The sequence below is a fragment of the Desmodus rotundus genome, chromosome 5 (genome assembly GCF_022682495.2).
Source record: "Desmodus rotundus isolate HL8 chromosome 5, HLdesRot8A.1, whole genome shotgun sequence".
NCBI lineage: Eukaryota > Metazoa > Chordata > Mammalia > Chiroptera > Phyllostomidae > Desmodus > Desmodus rotundus.
Genome location: NC_071391.1, coordinates 47,078,643 through 47,105,824, shown reverse-complemented (window position 1 = coordinate 47,105,824; position 27,182 = coordinate 47,078,643). Strand labels below are relative to the sequence as shown.

General features: G+C 47.3%; 1 protein-coding gene across 3 annotated transcripts in view; it reads left to right on the top strand.

Moving 5' to 3' along the window:
- FAM168A (family with sequence similarity 168 member A) overlaps positions 1–27,182 on the top strand; it is a 187,707-nt gene extending 160,525 nt beyond the window's left edge. For 2 of the 3 annotated variants that reach the window (XM_045181881.3, XM_053925590.2), the window contains exons 3-9: positions 2,834–2,914; positions 6,168–6,194; positions 11,349–11,474; positions 17,648–17,790; positions 19,457–19,631; positions 21,010–21,140; positions 21,844–27,182. In XM_045181881.3, coding sequence (XP_045037816.2) covers positions 2,834–2,914; positions 6,168–6,194; positions 11,349–11,474; positions 17,648–17,790; positions 19,457–19,631; positions 21,010–21,122 — 665 coding nt within the window. In that variant the 3' untranslated portion in view covers positions 21,123–21,140; positions 21,844–27,182. The remainder of the gene's footprint in view (positions 1–2,833; positions 2,915–6,167; positions 6,195–11,348; positions 11,475–17,647; positions 17,791–19,456; positions 19,632–21,009; positions 21,141–21,843) is intronic. The other variant, XM_053925591.2, reaches the window with a different exon arrangement.

Genomic DNA, 27,182 nt, shown 5'->3' with positions numbered 1-27,182 from the left:
CTGCCCCCCACAGCACTGTGGCACTTCTGATGTCTTTTACCCTGCCCTTTTTCTCTTTCCCCTAACACGTAAGTCTGTGTTTGTTTATATTTGCTATTTACTCACTCCTTTCACAACCTCTTAGAATCTAAGCTCCACAAGGGCAGGGATCATAGTGTCTGGCACAGAGTGCACACTCAGATATTAGTTGAATGGATGAAATTTAAAAATAGCACTGTCTTTTGACATAGAATAATTTACAGGGAAACAACAGTAGAGTGGATGAAACTGAGAATCAAATCAATGATATAGAACATAAGGAAGCAAAAAAAACAACCAATCAGAACAAGAAGAAGAAAAAAGAAGCCCCAAAAATGAGGATAGTTAAGCAGCCTCCAGGACAACTTCAAGCGTTCCAACTTTCTTATCATATGGGTGCCAGAATGAGAAGAGAAAGAACAAGAAATTGGAAATCTATTGGGAAAAAATAATTAAAAAATACTTTCCTAATTTGGTAAATGAAATAGACATGCCAGTCCAGGAAGTACAGAGAGTCCCACACGAGATGGATGCAAACAGGCTCACTCTAAGACACATCATAAATAAAATGCCAAAGATTAAAGATAAAGAGAGAATCTTAAAGCAGCAAGAGAAGAGCAGTTAGTTACCTACAGGGGAGTTCCTGTAAGACTGTCAGTTGATTTCTCAAAAGAAACTGCAGGCTACAAGGGACTGGCAAGAAATATTCCAAGTCATGAAAAGCAGAGACCTACAGCCAAGATTGCGCTACCCAGCGAAGCTGTCATTTAGAATTGAGAGGTAGATTAAGAGCCTCCCAGACCAGAAAAAACTAAAGGAGTTCATCATCACCAAACCATTATTATGTAAAATGTTAAAGGGACTTAAGAAAAAGAAGATCAAAACTATGAACAATAAAATGGCAAAAATACATATCTATGAACAATTGAATCTAAAAAACAAACTAAGCAAACAAGAACAGAGACAGAATCATAGATACAGAGAGCGTTTGGTGGTTGCCAGATGGGAAGGGAGGTGTGTGGGAATGGGTGAAGAGGTGAGGGAATTAAGAACTACAAATAGGTAGTTACAGAATAGCCATGGGGATGTAAAGTACAGCATAGGAAATGGAGTAGCCAAAGAGCTTATATGCATGACCCATGGACATGAACAGTGATGCAGGGATTGCCCAAGGGAGTGGGGGGTGCTTGGTGGAGAGGGGCAAAGGGGGAAAAATTAGGACAACTATAATAGCATAATCAATAAAATATAATTTTTTAAAAAACCACAATGAAATACCACTTTACACCTACTAGGATGTGTGTAATCAAAATAACAGATGCTGATGAGGATGTGGAGAAATTGGAAACCTCATGTAGTGCTTGTGGGAATACAAAATTGTGCAGCCACTGTGATGATTCCTCAGAAAAGCTACACATATAATTGTCAAATGACAGCAACTTTGCTCCTTGGTATGTACCCAAATGACTGCAGTCAGGACTCAAACAAGGATTTGTATCCCAGTGTTCATAGGACCATTGTCCACAGTAGTCAAAAGGCAGAAAAAACCCATGTGCCCATCAAGAGATGGATGGGTAAACAAAATGTGACCTAAACATAGAATGGAATATTATTCAGCTGTGAAAAGGAATGGTGTTCTGATACCTGCTACAACATTGATAAAACTTGAAAACAGTATGCTAAGTCAAAGAAGCCAGACACAAAAGGACAAATTGTATTTTATTTTGCTTATATAAAATATCTACAATAGGCAAATTAATAGAGACAAGGTAGATTAGAGGTTAACAAGGGGCTATAGGGAGAGAGAATGGGAAGTTATTGCTTAAAGGGTACAAGTTTTTGTTTGGGGTTGCTTAAAAAGTTTTAAAACACACCCCGGCTGGTGTGTTTCAGTGGATTGAGCACTGGCCTGCAAACCAAAGGGTCTCTGGGTTGATTCCCAGTAAGGGCACATGCCTGGGTTGCAGGCCAGGTTCCCACTAGAGGGCGTGTGAGAGGCAACCACACATTGAAGTTTCTCTCCCTCTTTTTCCCTCCCTTCCTCCCCTCTCTAAAAATAAATAAATAAAATCTTTTTAAAAAAAGTTTTAGAAACACATAGTGGGGATGGTTGTACCACATGGTGAATCTAATTAATACCACTGAATGGTACACTTAACAATGGTTAAAATCACAAATTTTGTGACATATACTTTGCCACAATAAAAGTTTTCAAAAAAACTTACAGAACACCATATGAAATATGCATTGTGGGGCAGATCTGGTGTGAGATTGTGAGAATCTTTTCCCAGCTGCTCATTCAGTGATATTGGCAGCTTGAAATTGGCCACGGTGGGAGTTTTTATACTATGAACCTCAGCAAATTCTACAAAACAGAGCTCCACCTCAGTCCCCTCAAGGCAGTTGTTAAGTACCAGCACACCACTGAATATATGTTTATAAAGTTACATAGAAACTGTCTGGAAGGGTAGATGCCACACTATTACTACCGCCAGGGAGGAGAATGTGTGACAGGAATGTAGAAGTAAACTCACACTTTTTATCATACACATGTCTATATTGTTTCAGCATTTTTACAGTGAGCACATAAACATATAAACATATTTCTAGTTTTTTTTAATGGACAGGGGATCTGCATATATTGGAGTTGTGAGATTGGTGTCTTTTTTCTTGAGATGGTAAAAGCTAGTCACATTATACTGTCTGAAACGGCCCATGAAGAGGATGAAGACCAAGCCTGGGACCTGGTTTTGTTTGCTCAGAAATTTGCTTTTCTTTTTGCCCACTGAATGGAGTTTTTCTTGTCTCTTTGTAGGTTACCCCACAGCCTACCCAGCAGCAGCCCCCGCCTACAATCCCAGCCTGTACCCCACTAATAGCCCCAGTTACGCTCCAGGTAAGGAGAAAGTGTAAGTAATAGTGGTGAGTGGGGTGGGAGGTGGGATTTGTTATATTTGGAAAAGCAAACCCACGGGCTGTCCTTTCTCTGTCCTTAATTGCTCTGGGCTCAGCTTGTCCAAGTATGATTCTCCTCAGAGTTCCCTCTGGGAACTGGGGCAGTTCAGCCTTAGGGTGGGAGCAGGAGTAGCATCTCCTCCATTCCACTTGGGACTTAAGGTTGACCCATCTCTCCTTTGCTGGAATGTCTGAGACATGCATCCTCCTCACAGAACCTTTTCTGCTTTCCCTAGCAATGTCCAAATCCATTCTTTGCTCAGTTGCCCCTGAGGGTGTCATTGAGAATCAATCAGTCTCTCTCTCTCTCTCTCTCTCTCTCTCTCTCTCTCTCTCTCTCTCCCTCTCCCTCCCTCCCTCCCTCCCTCCCTCTCTCTCTCGCTCTCTCCCTCTCTCTCTCTCTCTCTCTCATACACACACACACACACACACACACACACACAGCCGACTTTGTGGGTGTGAATTTGGAAGTGAGAGACTTGCCACCAGTGGATAAAGAGCTGGTTTTCAAGCTGAAGCAAGAAACTTGTTTTTCAAAAATAATAAAGACCCAGCACTCCTTGGATGTTGAAATAGGTTTGGAAATATTGAAAAAGTTTGTTCTAGTTTGGGCTAGGAGCAGTACAGAGGTCTTCTCACAGATCTTCACTCTCACACTCAGCCGGTGCTTTAACACTCAAGGGGCAGGAGAAAGAGTATGGACTCTGTGGTGAGTCTTGGGTTCAAATCCTGATTACTCAACTCACTAGTTGTGAGGCCTTGGACAAGTTACCTCTTGTGTGGCAAATCCGGGTTGTAGATGGTTTTATGCAAGTTCTTCTTCATTTACGCAGCAAGGATTTATTTGTTGAATGTCTCCCACACTGGAAAAGGAAAAAAGAAAGGATTCCGCCTTTGCCTCGGTGGCTTATGGTCCATTTGGGAGCTAGCATATAAACAAATCCATGGCTGTGCAGTATTGTGGTACTGCAGAAGGTATACATATAAGAGGAGAGGAAGCAGAAGAGGGAACAGCAGTCTGCCTGAGATCATAAGTGTAGGGGAGGCTTCACAGAGGGACTAGCAATAGAGACTTGAGGGAGAAGGTAGGAGGCGTATAACATTGGGGGCCCAGCTGAGAGTGGAGGCCGAGAGTTTGTCGAGACTCTGTTCCCCCACCCTGGGGTGCTTTCTCGTGATGTCCAGAGAGTGTGGTGAGAGAATCTTTTTAGATTAGTATGGCAAGAAAGTAGAGGATGGGGAATAAGTAGCTAATATTTGTTGAATGGTCCCTATGTGCCAGCAAATATTTTAAGCTCTTTATGGATATTAACTTGTTTTATATCTCAACAAATCTTTGAGGTTAGTACTGTTGTTATTCCATTTTCCAACTGGGAAAACTAAAACTTTAGAAGTTAGGGAACCAGCACAAGATCCAAGCCCAGGCATCCTGCCACCACCTTGGACGTGCTCTTAACCATTGCATTGCACTTGGATTTGGCCAGAGAGAAACTGAGGGTTAGACTAGAGCAACCAGACTAGAAAGGGAAGGGAGAGCAGACTGGAGGAGGCTGAGACTGTGGAGTGGGGGCGAGGAATAGAGATTGGAAAGCTCCTGGCATATATAAAGTACTGATCAAGCTTTCATTTTAAAACAAACTTAATATCAGCCCTCATCAAATTTTCTTCAGTTTTATATTTTGAAAAGTCAACATAATTCTAAGCTATGACTAAACCAACCCAGACCATTTTCTCAGAAACTCACAAAATCCATTAGAGAGGGTGGTACTAGCTCATTGTGTCAGAAAGCCCCAAACTGGGAATTGGAAGATCAAGGTTATAGCATGCACACACACCTGGTCTGTTTAATATATTGGGACGCTGGCCTCTGTAATCACCGGGCCTCCTGACTGCAGTGGGGGAGCTCCTGCTGGAGAGGAACTCCGCCTGAGGACAGAGGGGACACTATTGGTTACTTTCAGCTTCCTGCCAGAGCCTGCCATTTGTGATGCCCAGAGTTGCCTGCGGGGGTAGGAACCTGCAAAGGACCTAGGCCCTCAGGTTTAAATTTCTCTCAGCTTCTTCAAGGAGACTAAGAAGTTGCTTCAGAGAGTTATTTTTGGCAGCTCTGAGTACCCTGATATGTCATCTGTCCTGGGTGCAGGGAAACATTTCATTGGTTCTGAAGGCAATGTAGGTACTTGGAGGTTTTCCCTAAGCTCTTAATGACTTCAGGGACCTTATTTAAAAAATATTTGGCCCCCCAAGAGGCAGGAGCCAACTGGGATTTGTTTTCAGAATCTGGAGACCAAAGGATGTGTCAGATTAATGGTAACTGACTTGGAAATGAAAGGAGAGGGGAAGTAGGATAACTAATATAGATAAGAATGGAATACTGTCTCACAAGAAATCTGTATATAAATCGTTTTTATCTGTTGTCTCACTTGATTTCATAGCAGCCTTGTAAAGTACAAATACTCTATTCCCGTTTGACATATAACAGTCCTGGGGAGAGGCAAAGGAAAGGATTTCTGTTCCCTGCACACCTGCCATCTTCAGTCACTGTGCAAGCCCGTCACACACGTTAATTTTTACCTTGTCTTATAGGTTAGAGCTTCTTGCCTCCGATTTTGCTCAACGAGGTTAAATAATTTGTCCAAAATCGCTCAGCTAAAAAGCAGTGGAACTGGGATTCAAACCCATCCCGTTGGACCCCACCCCATCGCCTGTGCTCCTCCTCCTGCAACACATTTTCCCTGAGGCCTCAGGGAATGAAGTGCCTTTGCATTGGTCCTAGCTCTCTGGGGCCTTATAGAGAACTCTTCAGAGGCCAAAATGATGATTTTGTCCCTGAATCTTCATGTCCTCTAGCACATAAAATCTTTGTCTGTGTGAAGTCTCTCTGTAGTACTTGGGAGAATTGAAATTTACTCTTAGCATGGACAAGCAAAGAGCAGGAGCTTGGGATTGTTCTTGTACAGGCAGCTTCTGGGTCAGCTGTCTACAAGGTGCCCCTGCTCAGTGAATGGGCTTTTCTGGATGGCAAGTCTGTCACTCCCCTCCAGGCTAGAGGCACTTCACTCCCTCTGCATTCTGTTTCTTGTGTGGCTTGGGGTAAACTGCTAACTTGAGACAAAGTCTGTTTTGTAACTGCATTGTGTTCTACTTTGCACAAATTCTTAGTGGTAATTTCAACTAACATTTCTATCCAACAGAGTTTCAGTTCCTGCATTCAGCTTATGGTAGGAGAGCTATTTTTCCTCATATGTATTATGGCCTATGAATGTGTTATCTTGTAACAATGGTAGATCCCTACCCCTTTCCTCCCCAAATCCCATCCCCTAGGCTTGGGCTCCCCCAGGTGGCTCAGCAGCAGTTCCTAAAGCATGCAGGAACATGTCTGATGGTGCAAAATCATGGGTTGGAGACACACACGAACCGTCCCCTAGGGCAGCAGGGAAGGATCATGGTACTAAAAGGCGTCTCCCCTTCCTCACCTCCGGGGTTCTGATCTGACCTGGGTCAGAAACTTCACCCTGACCTGGCTGCTGAATTCAAACCAGTGAACAAAAATTCCTGAGCCAGTATGGCTCCCCTGCTGTCTTTGTGGCAGCTCCTTGGAGGAGTACCTGGGTTATGCCTCCATTGGCAGTCTGAGATATTTGAAGACCTGGTTGACTAGAGATACAGTCTGTTTCCTTAGCCCAGTCCTGGAGCTCTGGATCTTTTTCAGGCCATTTCCTGGATGGAAAGAGGTGAGGGTCAAGTGTGCTAAAATGAGTGAGGGACCAGGAGAGGGTTCTCTGGGCAGTGTGGACTCCAGGCCCAAGGCACCACAGGAACTTCTGGGCACCTGTGAGGGTCCCAGCAGTGTAACTTGATTAGGTCCTCTTTGTCGTAGACAGGAAGGGACCATGGGAGGGACTTGTCACTTTCACCACCCTCACCTGGGCTGCTCAGGACAGTGTTTTTGAAAAATCTCTGCATACCTTCTCAACTTTTGACTTTAAATTATTTGAATGATGAATATTGAATTTGTGTTTGGTGCATCTTTCAGGAGGTGAACTGTGAAAATTTCTCTTTGCCACTCACTGCTGTGGACTGCGTGATCTTGGGCAATTTGCTAATGTTTGCAGGCCGTAGATAATGTGTTTTATTCAGATGATTTCTGAGGTCCCTTTAAATGCGACCAACCTGTTCTCTTATAATATTTTTTTTCCTCACCTGAGGACATTTTTCCATTGCTGAGAGAGATAGATTGAGAGAGAGAGAGAGAGAGAGATCGACATTGATGTGAGAAACATCAATTGGTTGCCTTCTCATACACACCCCAACTGGGGATCAAACCTGCAACCTGGGCATGTGCCCTGACTGGGAATTGAACCCACAACCTTTTGGTCTATGGGTGACACTCTAACCAACGGAGCCACACCGGCCAGGGGTACTTTTATTATTTCAATTTTGCTGTTTACAGACTTGTTCCTCCTATGCTTTATGGTGAGTCATTTTTTTGTTTGCCTCAGGCTGTATGAAGTTGGACAGAAGACTCTAAAAAGTGGGAGAAGCTTTCATACTTCTTTCCCCTCTGGTTAGAGCATCCACAGCCCTGTGCCAGGCCCTAAGCTGGCCCTTTTGAATACCCAAGACTTGTAAGACAGGGTCCCTATTTTCAAGGAGCTCATAGTTTAGTCAGAAAGGCAAAGAAGCCAGCCTCTAAGAATTATAGGGACAGGGATAGTGAACCATATGGGATCTATGAGGAGGCTTTGTGGTCAAGGGGTAGAGAAAAGAAAAACCTTCATAATATAGATAGATGAGTCTTCAGCTCATGCTGATTGATGAATTAATAAATGTTTACCAGGTAGCATTTGGGGAAAGACTAGGCCAGGAGGAGTGAGCATTGTGAGCAAAAATACAGACATGTGACATTCCTTGGGCATCTTCTGGGAATGATAAACAGTTTGTGTGGCAGTAGTACAGGGTTGAAGAGTGAGAACAAGGGGAGAGTCTAGAGAGGAGATCATAGGACTAGATCATGGGGGGCTTTGAATGCCACACAAGGAGTTCAGCCTTTGGGCTGTAGGCAGTGGACAACGATTGAATATTTTCAAGAAAGGTTTTGAGATTAGGTTTAGGTCTTAGAAATATCACTCTGAGTACAGCTTCGAGATTACAGCAGGTTTAACAACACAGAGAGCAGTGAGGAAGCAGTTGCAATGGTTCAGGTGAGAGATGAGAGCTTACATTAGAGCTGTCCACGGCTACGTGAATGGAAGAGTAGACAGAGACCAGGATTAGAAACTAAGACTGGATGACACTTTATTTTTGGTCCTCACATTAATACTATGAAGTGAACAGGGAGTCATAATTATTGCCATTTTGTGAGACAACAAACTGAAGTTTAGAAGGGTTGTGACTTGCCCAAGCTCTCGCAGTTAATAAGTGGCACCACCCAGGCTCGCTGTCAGATCTCCTGACTTACTGCATTGTTCAGGGTGATGGTCCCTTGCTGCCTCTTCTCCTTGTAAGTGTGCTTAACGAACTGTTCCAGTGTCAGAGGGCGTGAGGGCGCCGTGTCCAGAGACGTGAACAACCCAGCACCTGGATGTGGGCAGCATGCTGTGACTGGGCGTGGCCCTTCACTTCCAAGGGCTCATCCTCTCTCTTCTTTTAAATTGAGGAATAGCACATACACTATAGTACACACAGTGCACTAGTCTCAAATGTACAGCTCAGTAATATTCGACGTATGTAGACACTTGTATTTAACTATCATCCAGTTCAAAATGTAGAAACATTTCTAGGAGTTGGTACCTTTCGTGGCACCCCGGAGCAAACATGCAGTCAGAGCAGCTTCCTCTGTTACCATGCCTCTGAAGGTTCAGTTGGGTTACCGTCATGCCACAGCTGAGCTCTGAATCACTGCCCCAGCAGAATGGGTTACTTTAGAATTGCACATGGAGGAGGAAGATCATATGGTACAACTAATGAGGGAGTCAAGTTGACAGCTGATAATTTTTTTTGTTTTTAGTCTTCCTATTTATCCTGTTATTTAAATTGTTAAGTATTCAAATACATAAAGAAACAGAAAATACTAATATTTGTTTCTTTATAATGAAACCCGAAGAAGATAACTTCTTCAGGAGCATGTGTAGTTTAGCTCACTTGTTACTTGGGAAAGACATAATCAAAGGCACAGTCGCACTTGCTTCTCTCCTGGCTAATCTGGAACGTTATTTCACTGTGCGTGTTGCTGTCTTGTTCACTCTCTGGCTGGCGCATGGCTGTGTTGCATCCCCAGCTAGACCATAAGTACCTTGTGTGCGGTGACCATGACCCACTGTGTTCCTGTCCACCGTGGCGCTCCCCTCAGTGCTGAGTGCAGTAGGCCTCAGTCACGCTTTGGTTAATTTTGATTTAATTATTTTGTTGCACAGTCCTTCAGGCCAATGCCAGACTTTTGGCTTATGATGAAAATTATGGTAAAGTATGCACAAGTTGGGGAAACAGCTGGACTGGAACTGGACCTCCAAATTCTCCAAATGGTCTGCAGCCAAATTTAGGCCTCCTGCGAGTCCCTGTGGGGTTTGGAGGGCATGGATTAGCTCTGTCTGACTTACCAGAGCTACATGTTTCACTTTTGAGGGAGTTGCTTTGGGTGGGCAGGGCTATCCAGCCACATGGAGGGGCAGGTTCTAAATTTGGAGTCATCTTGATAAGATGTTTCAACACTAATTGGATGCTTTATTAATCCCCAACCCCTACTCACCCGTGCACACACCAATCCCAGAAAAAGAAACCCAAGATAATTGTTTAAAACTGACTGCCCTCGTCCTCCATTGTCTGCACAGCCATGTCTTGATGTCCAGCCAAGGCCGTGGACTCTGCAGGGAATTCTGCGGGGTCTCCATTTCTTCTGCCAGAATTCTCCTTTTAGTGTCACTTCCCTGCCCATGATTTTCTTCTCATTTCTCAGCATCTGCTGTATATATTGCGGGCCATTAATGCTAGCATGGAGTCAGCCCACAACAGCTACATTTCTAGCATTGGATCAATAAAAACAGCAGTCCTTGACTTTCTTCTCTGGGCACAGTGCCTTCATGATTGAAGGAACCAGAGGCATCACTTGCTACTGGGGCAGGGGGTTACGGACCTCTCTGGAGGTGGACTGCCCTTATCCTGATGGAATTAGGGTATACAGGCACACTCTCTTTACGTAACACCCTGGCTTACCGGAGCCCCTTGTTAAAATGTTTCAAGCATATATAACTGTTGCCAATGCAGCCCCACCTCCTTCTAATATACTTTAAAATACCCCATGTCCATGACTCCCACGACCTTATCTGAATGGAAAAGACACTGTCAAAATCTTTTTCTTTCCCTGTGTAGCAATTTGGGTCAAAAATGTTTCTTCTGTAGTGTTTGAAAGTATATCAAGGGAAATATCTAAAATGTTAGGCATTTCCCCCCTTTGAAACCCTATTTCCTCTCTCCTTCCCCACAGGATACCATGAAGGTAAGTTTCTTTGAGTTCTTCCCCACTTCTAGAACATATGAAGCGTCATCCTTCAAATTTTTCAAGCTGAGCTTTGAGTCCACCTGGGGATTCTCTGTAGATTTCTTTCAAACTGGGCCTCATCTCTGTTTCACAACTACCTCGAGTTTGACATTTACTTTCTTAATGGCCCAAAAGATCATCTCTAATTCATGAGGAGATATCTTCAAGTGAGGGAGGCTCCAGTAGCACCTCAGCAGAAGCTGTAGAGGGTATGCAAGAGGTTTGTCTGTCTGCCCCAGCTGGGTATACAGAAGGAACGAGCAGGGAGTGCCCCGTCGGCCTACACGGGCCTTCTGAGCTGCCAAAGCCCAGTCCCTTTAGAACAGATTGCAGTCCAGGAAGGTCCACGTCATGTGGTAATTATTTTGGGGTCTGTCTTTGAAAGCAACTTATTAAGGTAACCACACCTCCAGATGAGATTTCAGGCATAAAAAAAAGAGTACTCAGTTGATCTGGCCCAATATACAGTCAAAGGCTCCAAGTCGCTACACATTCATGAAAAAGTGGCTAAGGAAGACTCCGGAGCCTTAGGCCAGAATGTCACACGGTAGGAGGCAGTATTCATAGGCATCTTCGTGGGGTTTGTGGTGGGCAGAAAATTCTGGCTCTCCTAATTTAGCGTGAGCTCTGATTTCCTAGGTTTCAAACCATTCGGAAGCTCACTTCAGCACTCCTCTCATCCGCTCGCCCACCCTGGAAAGGCTGAGCCGTCCTGTGTGTCCGAACAGGCCCCTCGCGTTGTGTGTTTCCATCCAGCCCAAGACCCTTGCTTTGTGTCTGTGATTGTGGTGCCCACTTCTTATTTCTGCCTAATGCCATTCTTGTGTCTTCCCTTAAGCAACTCTGCTGATGAAACAGGCCTGGCCACAGAACTCGTCTTCCTGTGGCACTGAAGGCACCTTCCACCTCCCAGTGGACACCGGGACCGAGAACCGAACTTACCAAGCATCCTCTGCGGCTTTCAGTAAATACAGCCTGTCTCCTCCCTTCCTTGTTCCCTTTGGTTGGAATTGATGTGTCTCTTAGGAAGAAAGGAAAGGGAATTTTAAAAGTGACATTTATAAGACACTAGTTTAAGAGGTTCTCTCACCTACCCCAAAATTGGTCCTCCCCATACAGGAAAGGTCATCCTCTTTGATCATGCAGTGGCTTTGGGGAGACACAAAGCAGAGAGAGAGGGAGAAGGAAGTGCTCACCCAGCCACCAAGTTTGATGAGGAAAGGACTGTCACTGCATTTCAAGGGAAAGGACAGAGGGAACATTGAACACCTGCCCGTCCACCTTTAGACAGAGAGGGCTCCTGCAGCTAGCACAGGGCTTCTCGGCCCTGGTGCTGCGGACGTCTGGACAGACAATGCTTTGTTGTGAGGAGCTCTCCTGTGCATTGTAAGATGCCTAGCAGCATCCCTGTCCTCTACTCACTGGTTACCAGTAGCAAACCTCATTATGGCAATCAAAAATGTCTCTGAACATTGCTAAATACCCTCTGGGAGGCCGGATTGCCCCCTGCGTGAGAAATACCATCCTTGTAGAAGTTACGCTGTGGGAGTAAAGCAGGTACCTGGAGTCTCCAGGGAGGACTGAAACCATCTGGCCAGTCATGTTGATCACACTCATCTTGAGGCTCGGGGAGGTGACTGATGGTTTTACCCTCACAACTGATTTTTAGCACAAAATGCCTCCACTGGTAAAATGAGGACCAAAGTTTAGAAATTGCTGAGCAGCATTTTGACCACACTCTGTGCCCTGTTGGAGCAGACCAAAAGCGGAGTGGCTGGCTTTGGATGTGATGAGTGCCTGTCTCTCAGGTTGTGCCCGCAGCGGGTGGACAGGAACTGGGGGAGATGTTGCAGACTAGGCTCCATATTGTGTGATTCAGTGGATTATTAATCCATTAAGTAAGCAGATCAGAAGAACACATGGTATGTTTTTTTTTTCTTTAAAATACCCACTGTTATTTTCTTCTTAGTTATCTCTGCTCCTAGATGTCAGCATCACCTTGTATTTATATATAACGTACCTCTCCCCTTTTGGAGAACATGCTTTCATAATCACCCTCTCCTTTAATCTACACTGTAGTCCTATTACTTGGATGGATTTTTATTTTATTTTGAAAGCTGAGGCCCAGAAAGGTAGTATACCCCTGTTGCCATCCAACTAGTAAGCAGTGCAACTAGAAAAAGGCATCACACAGGTTAAGTTGCCATCACTGTCTTTCTTCATGAGACTAATTGTATTCTTTAAAGGAGGGATGGTAGTAGTAGGAAGTGTTTCCAGATACCTATGGCGTTATATATGTAAATGGGCATATACATATATCTACAGCTTGTGGGCACATCTGCTGTAGCGCAGCACAAAGAGGCCTGGAGTAGAAGACCAAAAGCGTTGGATTCTAGATTTGGTTGTGTGTAATTCATTTCCATGCTTTGGACCTTGGTTTTTCCAACTGTAAAGTAAGGTCATTTAAGGTTCTGTCCAGTTAGTAGACTCCTGATTCTGTCACATTGGTGCTGGGTACTCAGGACCCTCCATTCTAGCAGGGTCCTTCTCCCGAGCAGCCCTGACCAGTATCTGGCCCACTAGCCTAGCTCACATATCTCCAGGTGTGGGGTACTCATTCCCTCCAGAGGCAACCCTTTCCAAAGTGAGAAACTCTTGGGTATTTTCAGAAGGCCTTGCCTTCTGTGTTGAAATCTTCCTGCCTTCCCATTGAAATGTCCAGTAGCTATATCCTGCTGCCCTCTTGCAGGTTATTACAGTCCCCTCTCTTTTAAGCAAGTAATATGTCAGCCAGCACAATTTTTAAATAGAGATGGGATTGACTGACCCTCCCATAGCCATCAGGGTTCCTCCCAGCACACAGATTTTGTGACTTACAATGCCTCAGAAAATTCAGGGCATTTGGACGAATTCAACTCAATTTCACCAACACTTGCTAAGCCTGTTTGTAATTAGGTCTCCCTCCTACTTATTCAGCACTCTCTTGTTCAGCTGCCAGCAAGGAGACTTGAGGGTCAAGGCAAGAATCAGACATAGGGCTTTGTCCAGACATATAAATCTAATGGTCAATAAACCAATTAGTCCAGAAGGCATCCTTGATGTAAGGATCAATGCCTTTGGGGGCGTGAGGGCTCTACAACCCAAAGGGATTTATGACAGTGCAGACGGGCCGTGAGAGGGCTGAAAGGGTTTACCTTCCTCATGTACATGCTCTTTTTCTCATCCTGTGTGATGGAGCCTAAAGTTATGGTTAGGAACCTGAGAGAAAGAAAAGGGTGTCATAAATAAATCCTCTTTTAAGGCAAAGCTGGGACTTCTGGTGATCAAATTCCTTTCTCCCTCACGATACTGCCTTTATTGAAATGACACAAAGGCTGATACACCAAATGCCCAAGATTGGACGACAGAGTCCTGTAGCTCAGAAAGCAGCTCTGCCCAGAGCACGGTAAGCCCTGAACTCCAGGCCTAGCTCTGCACTGATCTGCTGTGCGACTTGGGGGAAGTCTCTGTCCCTCTGGGCTCCAGGTTCTTCATCTGAAGCAGAGAGCATTGAATTCAAGTCTATAATGTCCTTAAGGCATAGTATTCCAAAGACCTAACTCTGTGACCTTCAGACTTAGCTACAACTCCTTTAAAGAGAGTCAGGCCTCCCATTAGTGAGTTGAGCCTGTACATTTGAGCAAAATGTGTGAGATTTTTTGCATCAAACCCAATAGCTTCTTTTACTTAGATACACAAAGTAATGACCTTGAAGGTAGCCCAGGCCACAGCCCAGGGGATTTTCCAGTGATCCTCAAGGGTATGAACAGGACCACCAGTCAGTTGTGGAAGGTCCTCTGCAATGATTTCCTCATAAAAATTTAAATGAAATACTCAGAATGTCAGCATTAGAAAGGTCCCTCTGATATCATCTAGTCCAAATAAGGGCATTTCTTGAGATAATAATTGACCTGATTCATGGCGACAGGGCCCAGGACGGGGCCCCGGGCAGCTTCTGCAGCCGTCTGACACAGGTGGTAACCTTGAGAACCACTGTAGACAGAGGAAGGAGCACTGAGTCCTGAGTCCTTTCGGGCAGTCGCTCGCTTGCTCAGCATCTGATCACATCTCATTGGTGAGACGGGTGTTGGTCCTAACGATCTCTGAGATCTGTTCTGGCTCTGCACGTCTGCTTCTCCCTTCTCCGACTGTCTGGACAAGCAGGCCAGGCCTTCTGCAGCATCATCAGTTTGGCTGCCAGGGATGTTTTGGCTACTGATTTGTATTCTGAGTATGTGTGTGTCTTCATTTCATAACATGAAAAAAGGGAAACAGTCTCAGACAAGGTTATTCTTAGATGTGGAAACCGAATTCTACTGCAGTCTCTTGGAGCCTTTTGATTTTTGTCAGAGGGATGATCTCGAAACTATGTAGGACAGTTGTCCTTGTGGTGTGGAGGGAGACGTGCAGGCTTCCCCTGGGGATCGAAACTCCAGAGCATGTTCTTGGGGAGCATAAAGGAGAGTCACCAGCATTGCTGGCTTCTTAACTTTAAAGAATCATAAAACAATGGCATTTTAGACAATAAAATTTTAGAATCTTAGGATCTTAGACTCTGTGTTTCAAGTTGGATCACGCCATGGAAGTCATAGTTTAACCTCCTATCTACTGGAGTCCTTCAGACCAGTCTCTGCTTGGACACCCCCAGGACAAGAAGCTCACTATTTCTATATATAGTCACTTAAAAAGAATGAAAGCAAGCCTTTATGTAGTGCTTTTAATGTATTAGGCACTATTCTAAAGGCTTTGCACTGACTCGTGTATTTATCGCAGTAACTCTATGAAGTAGGTATTGTTTTTACACCCTTCTCCCATTTTCCTGGTGAGGAGACTGATATACTCTACAGCTGTTAAGTAGCAGGGCTGGGGTTCATGCCCAGGCAGTCAGTCTGGCTTCAGGCCGTAACCATATGCAGTGCTGGATCGCTTTCAGAGGCAGGCATCTCCTCTTGCAGAGGAGAGATGCTATGCGCTCTGGCAGGCCTCCTCATACCTTGTTATATCCTTTCAAATCATGAGTCGGCAAGATCATAAATATTTTAGGCTTTTCAGGCCATACGGTCTCTGTTATAACTACCATTGTAGCAGGAAAGCAGCCGTAGTCAATGTGTAAGTGAACAGGCATGGATGTGTTACCTAAAACTTTATTTACCAAAACAGGCTGCAATTACCAAAAACTGCAGTTTGCCTGGTTTAAACACAAATGGTATGAATAAAAGATTCTGTGGTAAAAATAAATTGAGAATAGTCTCCTGCCATGTCCCTATCTTAGAGATAGTTCATCCTGTCATTTAAAAACTTTTCAGGGTCATGGAATAAAAAACAAACCAACTGCTCTGGCTGGTGTGGCTCAGTGGACTGAGCACTGGCCTGTGAACTGAAAGGCTGCTGGTTCGATTCCCAGTCAAGGGCACATGACTGGGTTGCAGGCCATGTCCCCAGTAGGGGGCGCACAAGAGGCAACTACACATTGATGTTTCTCTCCCTCTCATTCTCCCTCCTTTCCCTTCTCTCTCAAACTAAATAAAATTAAAAACAGACAAAAACAAACTAACCTGTTTGTCTCTGTTTTACATTGCTGCTACTTTCTTTTTTTTTTTCTTTTCTTTGCAAAACAATGATTAAGATCCCTTGGTGTCCCTTGTATACTCTTGGGACATGCCCAACCCCCTTTGTTTTACAGATAAGAAAACTGCATCTCTAAGGTGACATAACCTTCAGATGGCTCCTTCTAGATGTCTGCAACCCTAGATTCCCTGCGACCCCTACAGTTTCTGCTTCTCGTCTTATGGCCACTTCTTGTGATTAGCTCCATAGGCTAGAAAGTGGGAGGAGCCTGCTGCAGGCTGCTCCTCCAGCTGACTTGCGTCCCCCTGCCAGCTAGTTTCTGGTTCTTATCAGTGCTCCCTTCTCTCTGATGTGTACTTCCCATTCCATCTTCATTGCTACTTATTTCCCAAGTGAATTTGACCACAAAATGGGTTTCTCATGGAACCAGGTGGAAGATAATTCCGGAGAGAATAAAGGACACATTTTAGGGTGCCTTTGTGGTGACTCCCATATCCTACCAACTCACAGGGGACATGGGGGCCCCAAGGCAGAGCTGTGATGTTGACTAGGAGAGATTTGTGACAGTATGGCACTGTCCCTTCAACTCAGAAAGGAGAAGTTTCCTATAAAGACTTACCTTTGCTGAGCCCCAGGTCCCCTCGTGTAGACCCTTGAGTTCTGTACAGTCGTTCATTTTGTGATTCTTGGACCTGTGTGATGGCATGTGTCATGTTTTTCCTGTGAATGTAGAATTGGATTCTCTTTTCCAGAAGATTCGAAGGCAGCACAGTTTGTTTGAATGGCCAATTGTGAGTTTCTTGGGACCTGACTTCTCAGCCTCACCCCCAGCTTTTGTCTACCCTGCTGAGCTACCCATGTGGCCTGGACCCCAAATTGGTGTGAACCTTTGTGATCCCTGACTGCAGGCCCTCAGGCGGAGGTGGCCTCCAAGCCCCAGGAGGAAAGGAAAAGTCAGCTCTGTAGAGCAAGTTTTTTAGTCTCTGAAGTCGAGGATCTCTGAATGGTGTTTTATACGGAGTTTTCACCTTAAAACTGGCAGGGAGGAAGAGGGATATGGTGGAGGGAGAGAGACACGAGGGGGAAAAAATAGAGTAAGGGAAAGAGCAAGACAGAAAGAAACAGCAACAGAAGTTGTCCTGGGTCCTTATAAGGAGAAAAAGCAGGAAGTGCAATAAAGAGCGAGTAGGTTGAGGTTCTCCCCTCTGTAGCTCAGAAGCCCAGACTGTCTGAGCTGCAAGGGTCCCTTAAGAGGTCATCTGGTTCCATCCGTTATTTTACAGATGAGAGCCCTGAGACCCAGAGAAATAAAAGATGCCAGAATCACACATGCAGCCCTGTATACCAGGACTGAGGGAGCTACCTCTGTGGCCAGGGCTCTCGGGGTAGAGCCCTGTTCTCTGTTCTCATCTGTGTTTCCAGCCTGGATTCAGCCCATTCTTGTCTGGGGAGTTGTGACTGGGACCTGCTACCTTCCAGTGATGCTGTTTTGCCAACTAATTGGAAGTCTCTCTTATTGCCTTGGTACAGGATATACTGCGGGAACACCATACAAGGTCCCACCGACCCAGAGTAATACTGCTCCGCCCCCCTACTCCCCATCACCCAACCCCTATCAGACGGCCATGTATCCAATCAGAAGTGCCTACCCCCAGCAGAATCTGTATGCCCAGGTAGGTGCCTGTGGAAGCCTGGGCCCGCCTCTCCTGCAGGTAAAGGAGCCACCAGCCTAGGCGGGTGGGTGTGGGTAAGAAGGAAAAGGAAGGAGAGTGTGACACTGAAACAATGTCCCTGCAGTCCATACACCTGCCCTCCACCTCAGCCCTGGGAGCACAGTGGCGGGAGGGGGTGACACACGAAGTCACTGAGATCAGTGGAGCCTAAAATGCCCTTGGGATCACCTAGCTCAGCTGGGGAGCCTGACACCCAGAGAGGGGAGTGACTTGTCCGAGGTTGCACAGGGAGCTATTGGTTGAGTCCTGGTGAGACCCCTATGTCTTGGGCATCTCTCTGTACTCCCCAAATCTACCCTTCCTTGATGAAATCTGTGAGCTTGAGTGGGGAGGAGATAAGGGCCTGGGCTCTGCCACCAGTTCCCGTATGACCTTGGGCCAGTCTGCCTCTGTGCCTTAGTGTCCCCTTCTGGGCTCCTTCAGCTAGAGAACATGTGCACTCTGGGGGACGGCTATGCCACAGTGACTGTATGAGGCTTTAACGTGTTCATGGCACACGTTTCTGGAGGGACAATTCTATGTGAGGTTTAAGTAGTAAGGAGAACACTTTTTAAATTAAAAAAATATGCCCTGGCTGGTGTAGCTCAGTGGATTGAGCGCGGGCTGCGAACCAAAGGGTCTCCAGTTTGATTCCCAGTCAGGGCACATGCCTGGGTTGTGGGCCAGGTCCCCAGTAGGGGACGTGCGTGAGAGGCAACCACACATTGATATTTCTCTCCCTCTGTTTCTCCCTCCCTTCCCCTCTCTCTAAAAATAAATAAAATCTTTTTAAAAATTTTAAAAAGCAGCCATATTGTAGAGTAGAATGAAACACTTCCAAAGGAAAATAGGCTTGAGATAAATTTTTCTTGTTTGTGGTAGGCTGCTTTGCACTGTGCTCTCAGATCTCGGGTTACAAACCCCATCCTGAAGCTGTTGTCATTATTTAATAGAAATATTTGAGAAGCCCTGCGTTAAGATGATCCAGGGACTCCTGTCTATTCCCTGCGAGGGCTAGCAGGCCTGCTGCCGTCATGAAGTAGCCACATGACGCAGGCAGTGGGAAGTCGCCTCAGACCGTTGTTTCTGTCCTCCACTTTTTTTTCTTCTAAAGGGAAATAGGTGAGAGACATCTAGGGAAATGCTCTGCATTTAGGACATCTTTCCAACACGCCCAACAGCAGCATTTGCACAGTGTGACACACCTACTAGTGGCCTCTCATGTGTGCCCGTTGGCCATGACCCCATCCTCTTCACTCACGGTGGTCTCTGCCTTTACATAGAGCACAATGCAATAAAGTGCAAACATTTTTAAAGCGCTGAAATCAGTGTAAGGGAGTAGAGCTATTATCCCACTAGATGATCCTAGCAGCCCTAGGAACAAGGTGGGACAGGGGTGAGCCTTACTTTTGGATCAGAAGCTGAGCCCAGCACTGAATCGTCCACATTTTCACAGAAAGTCAGAAGCAGAGCCCCAACTAGGGCCTGTACCCTGTGTCCCCGGACATTGTTTCTCTGATCCCATCTCTTAGGGTCTGGGAAGAATAGGCTCTCCATCCCTCTCCTCCTCCCCACATCCCACCCATGTCTTTAAAAGCCTATGTGACTGCAGCCTCTTTCCCTCCAGGGAGCCTACTACACGCAGCCAGTGTACGCTGCCCAGCCCCACGTCATCCACCACACCACGGTCGTCCAGCCCAACAGCATTCCCTCTGCCATCTACCCGGCACCTGTAGCTGCCCCCAGGACCAACGGCGTGGCCATGGGCATGGTGGCCGGCACCACCATGGCGATGTCAGCAGGTGGGGGTCACCTCTGTGTCAGTGTCCATCCATCCCCCCCTTCCAAGCACTCATGACATAGCGGAAAACAGTCACAGAATGGACTGTAGCATAGTAGGGGAAATCCTGTACTGGGGGCTCTGGGAACCCAGAGGAAAGATCCTTTAAATATGTCCGCAGGGATGAGGAAGATTTCACAAGGAAGCATATCGAGCTAGATGACTTGAAGGGTGAACAGAGGCTAACCCAAGAAATGAAAGAGGGAAGGGCCGTCCAGGCAAAAGAACATGAGTATGGCGTGTTCACAGGATGGAAATGGTCCAAGGCATGTAGAAAGGAGTGTGGAGTTAGAAGGGTGGCTGGAGCAGTCGGCAAAGATAAAACAGGGAAGAGAATGCCTTTAGTTAATGGGAGCTAGCAGAGGGATTTAGGCAGAGGAGAAATGGGGCTTGCTTGAAATACTCTCTCTGGCTGCAAGATGGAGGCAGAAGGAGACGTGGAGAGGCTGGGTGGGTATAGGTCTGGGGGCTGTGGTTAGAGAAGAGACGATGACGCCAGGACTCTGATGGCAGCAGGGGTTCTAGGAAGGGGGGCATGGGCAGCGTTACTTAGCTAGCAGGCAGGACCTTAAGGGCCTGTCCAGTAATTAGTTGTAGGGAGTGGGAGAAGCAGGAGTCCAGAAGGACCCTTCTCCATTTCTGACTTATTCCAGAAATTAGACCAGAGCCCTGCCCCTCAGGAGCCTTGAGGGTTGGGGTGGGAGAGTTGCCAGAGGAAGAGCAGGTTTAGGGAAGTCCGGATGGGTTCATGTTCCAAAGAGCATGAGAAGACAAGGGGGCAATGATGATTTTTAAGAGCCCCAACTTCTAAAGAATTAGCTGGGTCACCTTCTGAGGGGTTGAGTGGGAAGGAGGTAGGCGTTGGGGATTTTATCATGACCCTAATGTAAGGGGTTGTTGGGGCCTCTCATTTCTCAGATCAGGCCAGGGAGCTATTGAATATCTGGTTGGTACCAGCCTTTTGTTCAGGTCCTGGGGACCAGTTGCCAATAGATCAGACCAGAGCCCCGCCCTTAGGAACAGCAAGGTTAGTGGGAAACACAACCATGTATACCAACTAATACCCCTCAGTATGATGTTTCTGCCCTGAGAGGAGTGTGCAAAAGGGAGTGACGGGAGGCCACTGGAGAAGAGTGGTTGGCTCTGTCCTGGAGCATCAGAAAAGCTTTCTCTAAGGAGACAAACCCTGGCAAGGTAGGGAAGAGCCGGTGGCAGTTCAGAAGCTGGCTGGGCGGTGGGGGCCCAGAGGGAGCAGCTGTGGGAAAGACTGGCTTCATCCTCTTTGTCCCAGTGCCCTGGGATAGCCTCTTCAGCTTGCTCTTTTCTCTCTGGATGCTCAGGGACCTTGCTGACTGCCCCCCAGCACACCGCGATTGGGGCACACCCTGTCTCCATGCCAACATACAGGGCCCAGGGGACCCCGGCGTACAGCTATGTGCCGCCACACTGGTAAAGCCTGCAGCCCATCCAAGTGAGTGGGGCCTGGGGTGGGAGGGGTAGGAGGGTGACCAAACACTGAACCTGCTTCACTGTCCCTGGCTTAATCTGAAGCACAAGTGTCAGCAGGGCAGGGGACAGTTACCAACTGCTTTCATGCTTAAGTTCAGTAATACTACTCTTGATAGCTGTGACTTTGCATATATTCTAGGTACTTTACCTGGTATCTCATAATTCTTACAGTAGCTCTGTGAAATAAGGATCATTGGCTCTGTTGTACAGACAAATACATAGTTCAGCATCACTTAACCAGTAGAAATGAGGCTGGGACTTGAACTCCAGTCCTCTAGTATTTAATACTGGACAGGTCCTAGTATTAAATTCTGTACTTTTTACTGTATGGTCTTCACACTTGTTTTAACTGTGGTTACCACTTTTCATCCGAAATCTTACCTCGGCCAAATGTTGCCTGTGACTGGGGCCACGTGGAGACTTCAGGCCAGCCCCCACTAACCACTCCCTCTCTGCCCTAGGTAGCTCCTCAGTCAGGGCCAGTGAACCACAGGGTGCCAGGGTGTTGTTGCTTTGAAATCCCCTGCCCTCCACATCCTGCACAGCAGGCAGCTCCACTGGGAAGGCACAGAGGGCTCCCTTGGTGAGGAGAGGGCAGCCAGTGGCTTCCTGAAGTGGCCTTGGGAATGTCACTGTCACTAATGGCTTTCTCCTTCCTCCTCCAGATCTGGAGTCACACATTGTATGCAACTACTCAAGTCTTACACAGGTGCTGGAGCAGTTCCCTAGCAGCCGCACCTCTATTTGCAAGAAGAGACAACGGAAGTGCAAGGGTCACTTTATGCATCTTTAACGGTTTTGATTTTTATTTTTGGTTTTTGTAAAAGCTGCTTTTTTAAATCTCCCGCCTCTCCCTACTTTCCTCCTCTTAGCCGCTGCCCTTCCAGCTCTTTCCCTCTTCCTACCTGACCGGGCACTTCCTCTTTGTTCTTCTTCCCTTCCCCCAGCACCCATTCCCCAGGGATCCCAGTCTAGTGGCAAATAGAGGGGGATTTCTTGCAGTGGTTCAGGGGAAGGCGCTGTTTCCTTCGGAGAGTGTGACAGATGTAGCCCCCCAGTCCAGGGTGGGCACTCAGAGCTGTTAAGCAGGCTACATCTTTGGGGGATTGTTTCCTTTTTTATTTTTCTCAAGCAACATTAGTCTAGGACATTACCATGTCCTGACTCAAATGAAATGTCTTCTGAGAACCATTGGAACAGACCAAGAACAAAACCACCTGATTAATTAGGAGTGTTTATAGCAGCTTAATATCCCAGGGGAGACCCTGGGAAAACAAGATTCTTTCTTTGGGAGAACTTGGGGCAGGGGTGGGGGGTAGGGGTGGGGCAATATGGGAGGGAAGAGGGGAGAGAGGCGCTAACCTACGGCTTTGGTTTGTGAGGTCTCTGGACAGATTGCCCGGCCTCCTCAACCCTCTCGTTTGCACAGCAATGCGAACTAACCTGGCACTTCCTCAAGGTGGTTTGGACCTCAGACCTGCCAAGCAGCTGCAGGGTGAGGGGATCCCAGCCTCCCAGAGCCTTGGAAGGCCAGGTATCCTCTGTAATCCAGACCTTGGCCTCTGAGCCCTCATGGACCCACTCTGATGAGGATCCACCTCCTGATTAGAGTGGGAGCCTGAGGTGTTTCTCTCCCTTCCCTTTCGCCTTCCCAGCGCTGGGACTCGCCCATCTGTCTGTGGGGCCGGCAGGCAGGCCAGGCTCTTGGTTACCTTTGCCACTCATGGCCAAAGTGAAGGAACCACATTCTGGATGGGTGCTGGTGGCTTTGAAGGTCAGAATAGTGAAGGAAAGCAATAGCAATAAATACTTCATAGACTCATGGAACAGAAGGGACCTTAGCAATCATTTTATCCATTCCCCTATTTGACAGATGAGGAAGCTGAGGCCGCGAGAAGAGGGAAGGACTTCCCTAGAGCTTGTAGTAAATTAGCATTAAATGCAGCCTTCCTACCTAGGGGCATGTTGCCCACAAAAATTTACCTAGGGATGGATTGGCTTGGTTTTGTAAAAATTAAGTCAGCAGGGCCCACATCTGGTGAGCTCCGAAACAGCATCTGTCTGGGTTTTTGTTCTTTTCCTCCATGGACTTCAAAGGCAGGGGTTGAAAACTGGGCAGAGGTTACATGGGGGCAGATGGCAGGAACAGAAATTGCAAAAGAAGAAATAGCATTTGGAAATTCTGTGAAGACATTTGGAACTTGCGTCCTATACCTGACTCCAGCCCTAGGAGAATGAGCAGGTGGGCTGACTGAAAAGGAGAGTGTGTTTGAGGACAGTAGCTCCTCGTCCTCAGGGGGAAGAGGATGAGGATGAGGCCTAGGAGACACGGGACCTCCCGGGAGAAGAGGGGTTCCTCGGACAGGAGGCCCCACTAAACTCAGCAGGAGCCTGGTTCCATCCAGCACTGCCCCCTGTACCCAGCACTTGGCTGGGCCAGCAGCCCCTTAGTGGGGCTGGGGACATTTTACTGTACAAAGTGTGATCATTGATAATATTTGGGACTTTTAAATAACTTTTTCCATTTAAATTCATGCAAACTTGGACATCTCCCTACCCCTACCTCCTTTACTCCCTAAAGGAGGAAAAATTCAGGAACCCTTGAGCCAGAAGGACCTCAGAGGTTGTCTGGCCATCCCTAGGTGGGCAAAGCCCATCAGCATCCTCAGCCCAGAGCCAGGAGTTGGGGGCCCACCTTCTTGGCCTTCCAGGGACCTGTAGGACCAGAAAGGAGAAACCCAGCTATTCTAAATGGTCTGTTGAAGTTTTATTTTAAAACTAAGTTTTCCAGTGTTAATCCATTTTTTGCAAATACCTCCTCCTACTCTCTGGTTTTGTAAGGGTGGATGAAGGGTGGTTTAGATTATGTCATGTTTGGAAAATGCCAAAATAATGATGATAATAAGAGGAAACTTCTGCATTTGTCAGGTGCTTCACAGATTTCAGAGCACTTCACAGCCTTTAATTTACTGGCCCTGAGACAGAGAGACAGGGTCAAACAAGGAAACTGGGTCTGGAAGGAAAGGGAACTGCCCCAAGCGAGCAGCTGCTGGTGTCCCGACAGCCTCCCGCGATCCCTGCCGCCTCCGGTGGGCGGGAGTAGGGCCACAGAGAGGGAGGGAGAGAGAGGAGACTTAAGAGTGGCCATGTTATTTTTGTTCTGTCCACACCAGTAAGTAAAAACTAATGTCTAGTACCTTGCAACTCACAAAGCAACTTCACATCCACCCTCTGCTATAACCCTGTGAATTAGAGTATTCCTCCCCTTGGGTTCATGAGGAAACTCAGAGTGACTTGCTCCGAAGTGGCAGAGCCACTTGAATCTAGTCTGTCTGCTCTTTATCCCCCAGTCTGACTCCACACACAGCCTTGCAGGCAGAAACATCTACGACCTGCACCCTCTCTTAGTCCTAGTCTGTAATTCAAAATCAAAGACAGGCCCCAGGGCACGAACAAGGCTGTGGTCTGGAAGAGCCCAAGCCCAGCACCCCTTTCTCAGTGTGAGTGTTGGAGCCCCAACTCAGCTGGCCTCACCCTCTTGCTTTGATGGAGAGCCACAAGCCTGGCCAGGCTTGGGGAGTCATTGCAAAGGGGCCGAGCCGGGGAGCCGGGGCAATGCTGTGCTTTTGCTAGGATGAGCACACCTGGTAGTCTCACAGGTGTCTGTCAGGAGGCACCGTGGGCGTCATCCAAAGATACTGGGCGACCCACTCGTCAGGCTGGACAGAGGTCAGAGCTGGAAGGGCCCTGTCATTGTGGGAAGGGCAGCAAGCAGGAGGATGGGGAGTGCCAACCTGACAGCAAGCTGCAATGCTGGTCTCGCTTGTGACCCTGCCCTGTCCCAGCACCCCGCCTCTCCCCAGCACCGCAGCTTGGCGGCCAGTGTTAGGGGTATGGAGGTGGTTCCACAACCAACCCTCTTCACTTCCCCCCACTTCTATTTGACTCCCTCTCAGTCTGGGGCCTAGAAAGCTGTGGTGCCCCCAAATGGTGAGAGCCTGAAACAATCTGCCACATTTTGGAAAAAAATGTTTAAAATTTCTTCCCCATGAGACAGGGCAGTTGCTGCTTCTCTCTCTCTCTCTCTCTCTCTCTCTCTCTCTCTCTCTCTCTCTCTCTCTCTCTCTCTGTTCTAGCAATGACCTGAAAGTGAAATTCTATTCTCATCCCTAAATATTGAATTGAACAGGACATATACCTATCCCGAGTGGTTCTTCATGTACAAAGTACTTTGACATTGATTGCCAAAATACCCATTTTATATATGGAAAAAACTAAGTCTCAGAGGCTTAAGAGACTTGCCAAAGGTCATAGAGTTCGTAAGACAAGGAGCCTGTGTTCAAACTCTTCAGATCCTTGGCCTTCTACTGGCACCTGCTGGGTCTGGGGGGGGCAGGCGTGAAGGGGTGGGCTGCCTCTACCCTGTGGGTGAGGGCCAGGCCCTAGGCACAGTGCCCAGTCCCTACACCTTACCCATCTCTTACCTCTGGCCACCCAAACTGTTCTAAGTTTGAGATCTCCCAGGCATCTGGGGGTGCTTCTTCGGAGGGGCTTGCTTTGTTCTGAGTGGCCTTGAGAAATGGATTGTGGGGTATAAAGCAGGGCAGGCCTCTTGGTCACCAGAGTGTGTGTTATGGTGCAGGCGGACTTGGCCAGTCTCAGCGAGGCACTGGCTTAGCCAGGCCAGGAGCCCTGCGTATCAGACTCCTTGGCTCTGCTCCATGGCCAGAGAGGGAGGGCCTGGGAGCCGTGCATCTTGGTCTCGGTGTGGTCTTGGTCCCAGCACTCTGAATAGAATGATCATTTGGAGGTCACCATGGCATCGTTCCTCAGTTGCAGTTGAAAGTACATGCAAGCTCTGCTTTTCCATTCTGCACTCTCCCACGTCACTGTACAGTGTGTGGTGCTCAGCTGCTTGCCAAGCTTGGAAACCCAGAGAGGGTTAGGTCAGGCAGTGGAGTGGGCAGGCAGGAAGCAGGCTCCAGGCTGCTGCGTAACCCCAGGGAATTTAGGCCCGACCCACCTCTGAAAGCAGGGTCACAGTAGAGGACCCCCAGCCAGGCTAACATCAGAATCCACACCCAGGCCTCTGAGAGCTCAGGCTCCTATGGGGCGTGTCAGGCTGGCTGCAGGATTTGTCCTTTACCTGTCTCTGACCCCTCTCCTAGAAAACGCGTATCTGAAATCAGGTGTTACGTGGTTCCAGGACCCAGCTTTTAAAGTTCCTGCCAGGCCAGCTTTGACATTCCATTGCCAACCTTGCCTGAGCCGGACTTGCTCCCACTCACTCAGTTTCAGTGGCTACTCTGTATCTTACATGCTGTTGAGTTCCGCCCAGTGGCCAGGTAAGAAGCACAGGAATTAGGACTGGTTGTCACAAAGCCTGACAGGAAGCTAGAGCTTCCACTTGTGGCTGATTCCCTAGTCCCCAGGCTTCTTGCTGTGGCAGGGAGACCCTGTCCCCATTCCAGCTCCTGGTGGAGGGCTATTTTCCTTTCAGAAGAGAACAGATAGAACAGCGTTGCAGATGAGTACAATACCAGCCCATGGGAGTGAACTGGGTGAAACCACCTTTGAGCCTGACCCCAGCAAGACCAGCATCTCCAGGCTCCAGCCGTCCTCCCGCCCGTGCACTGGCAGAGTGGGCCTGCCCAGCCTGCCCGCCTGGGGCAGCCAGTCCCCTGGCTCTGTGATGCGCTCGGGCTTCTCCTCACCAAGGGGAGGTAAGACCAGGCCTCTAGCAACTTGGAGTTGTCTGTAACGACCTTTAAAGGCCCATAGGCCTGTCCCCATCTCCTGACTAAAAGGCATCTGCACCCCCGTTTCATAGCACATGACGGAAACCTGTTCTCATGGCATGTAACATCCCTGTGAGAGTGTTGTATATGAGTTTGTATTTTTTAATTCATTTTAATCTACAGGTTGGAATCTAATTTTTAAACTTTATTGGAATTTGCATTTTAAAAGCAAAAACATTTAAAATAATAATAAACCTTTGACCAGT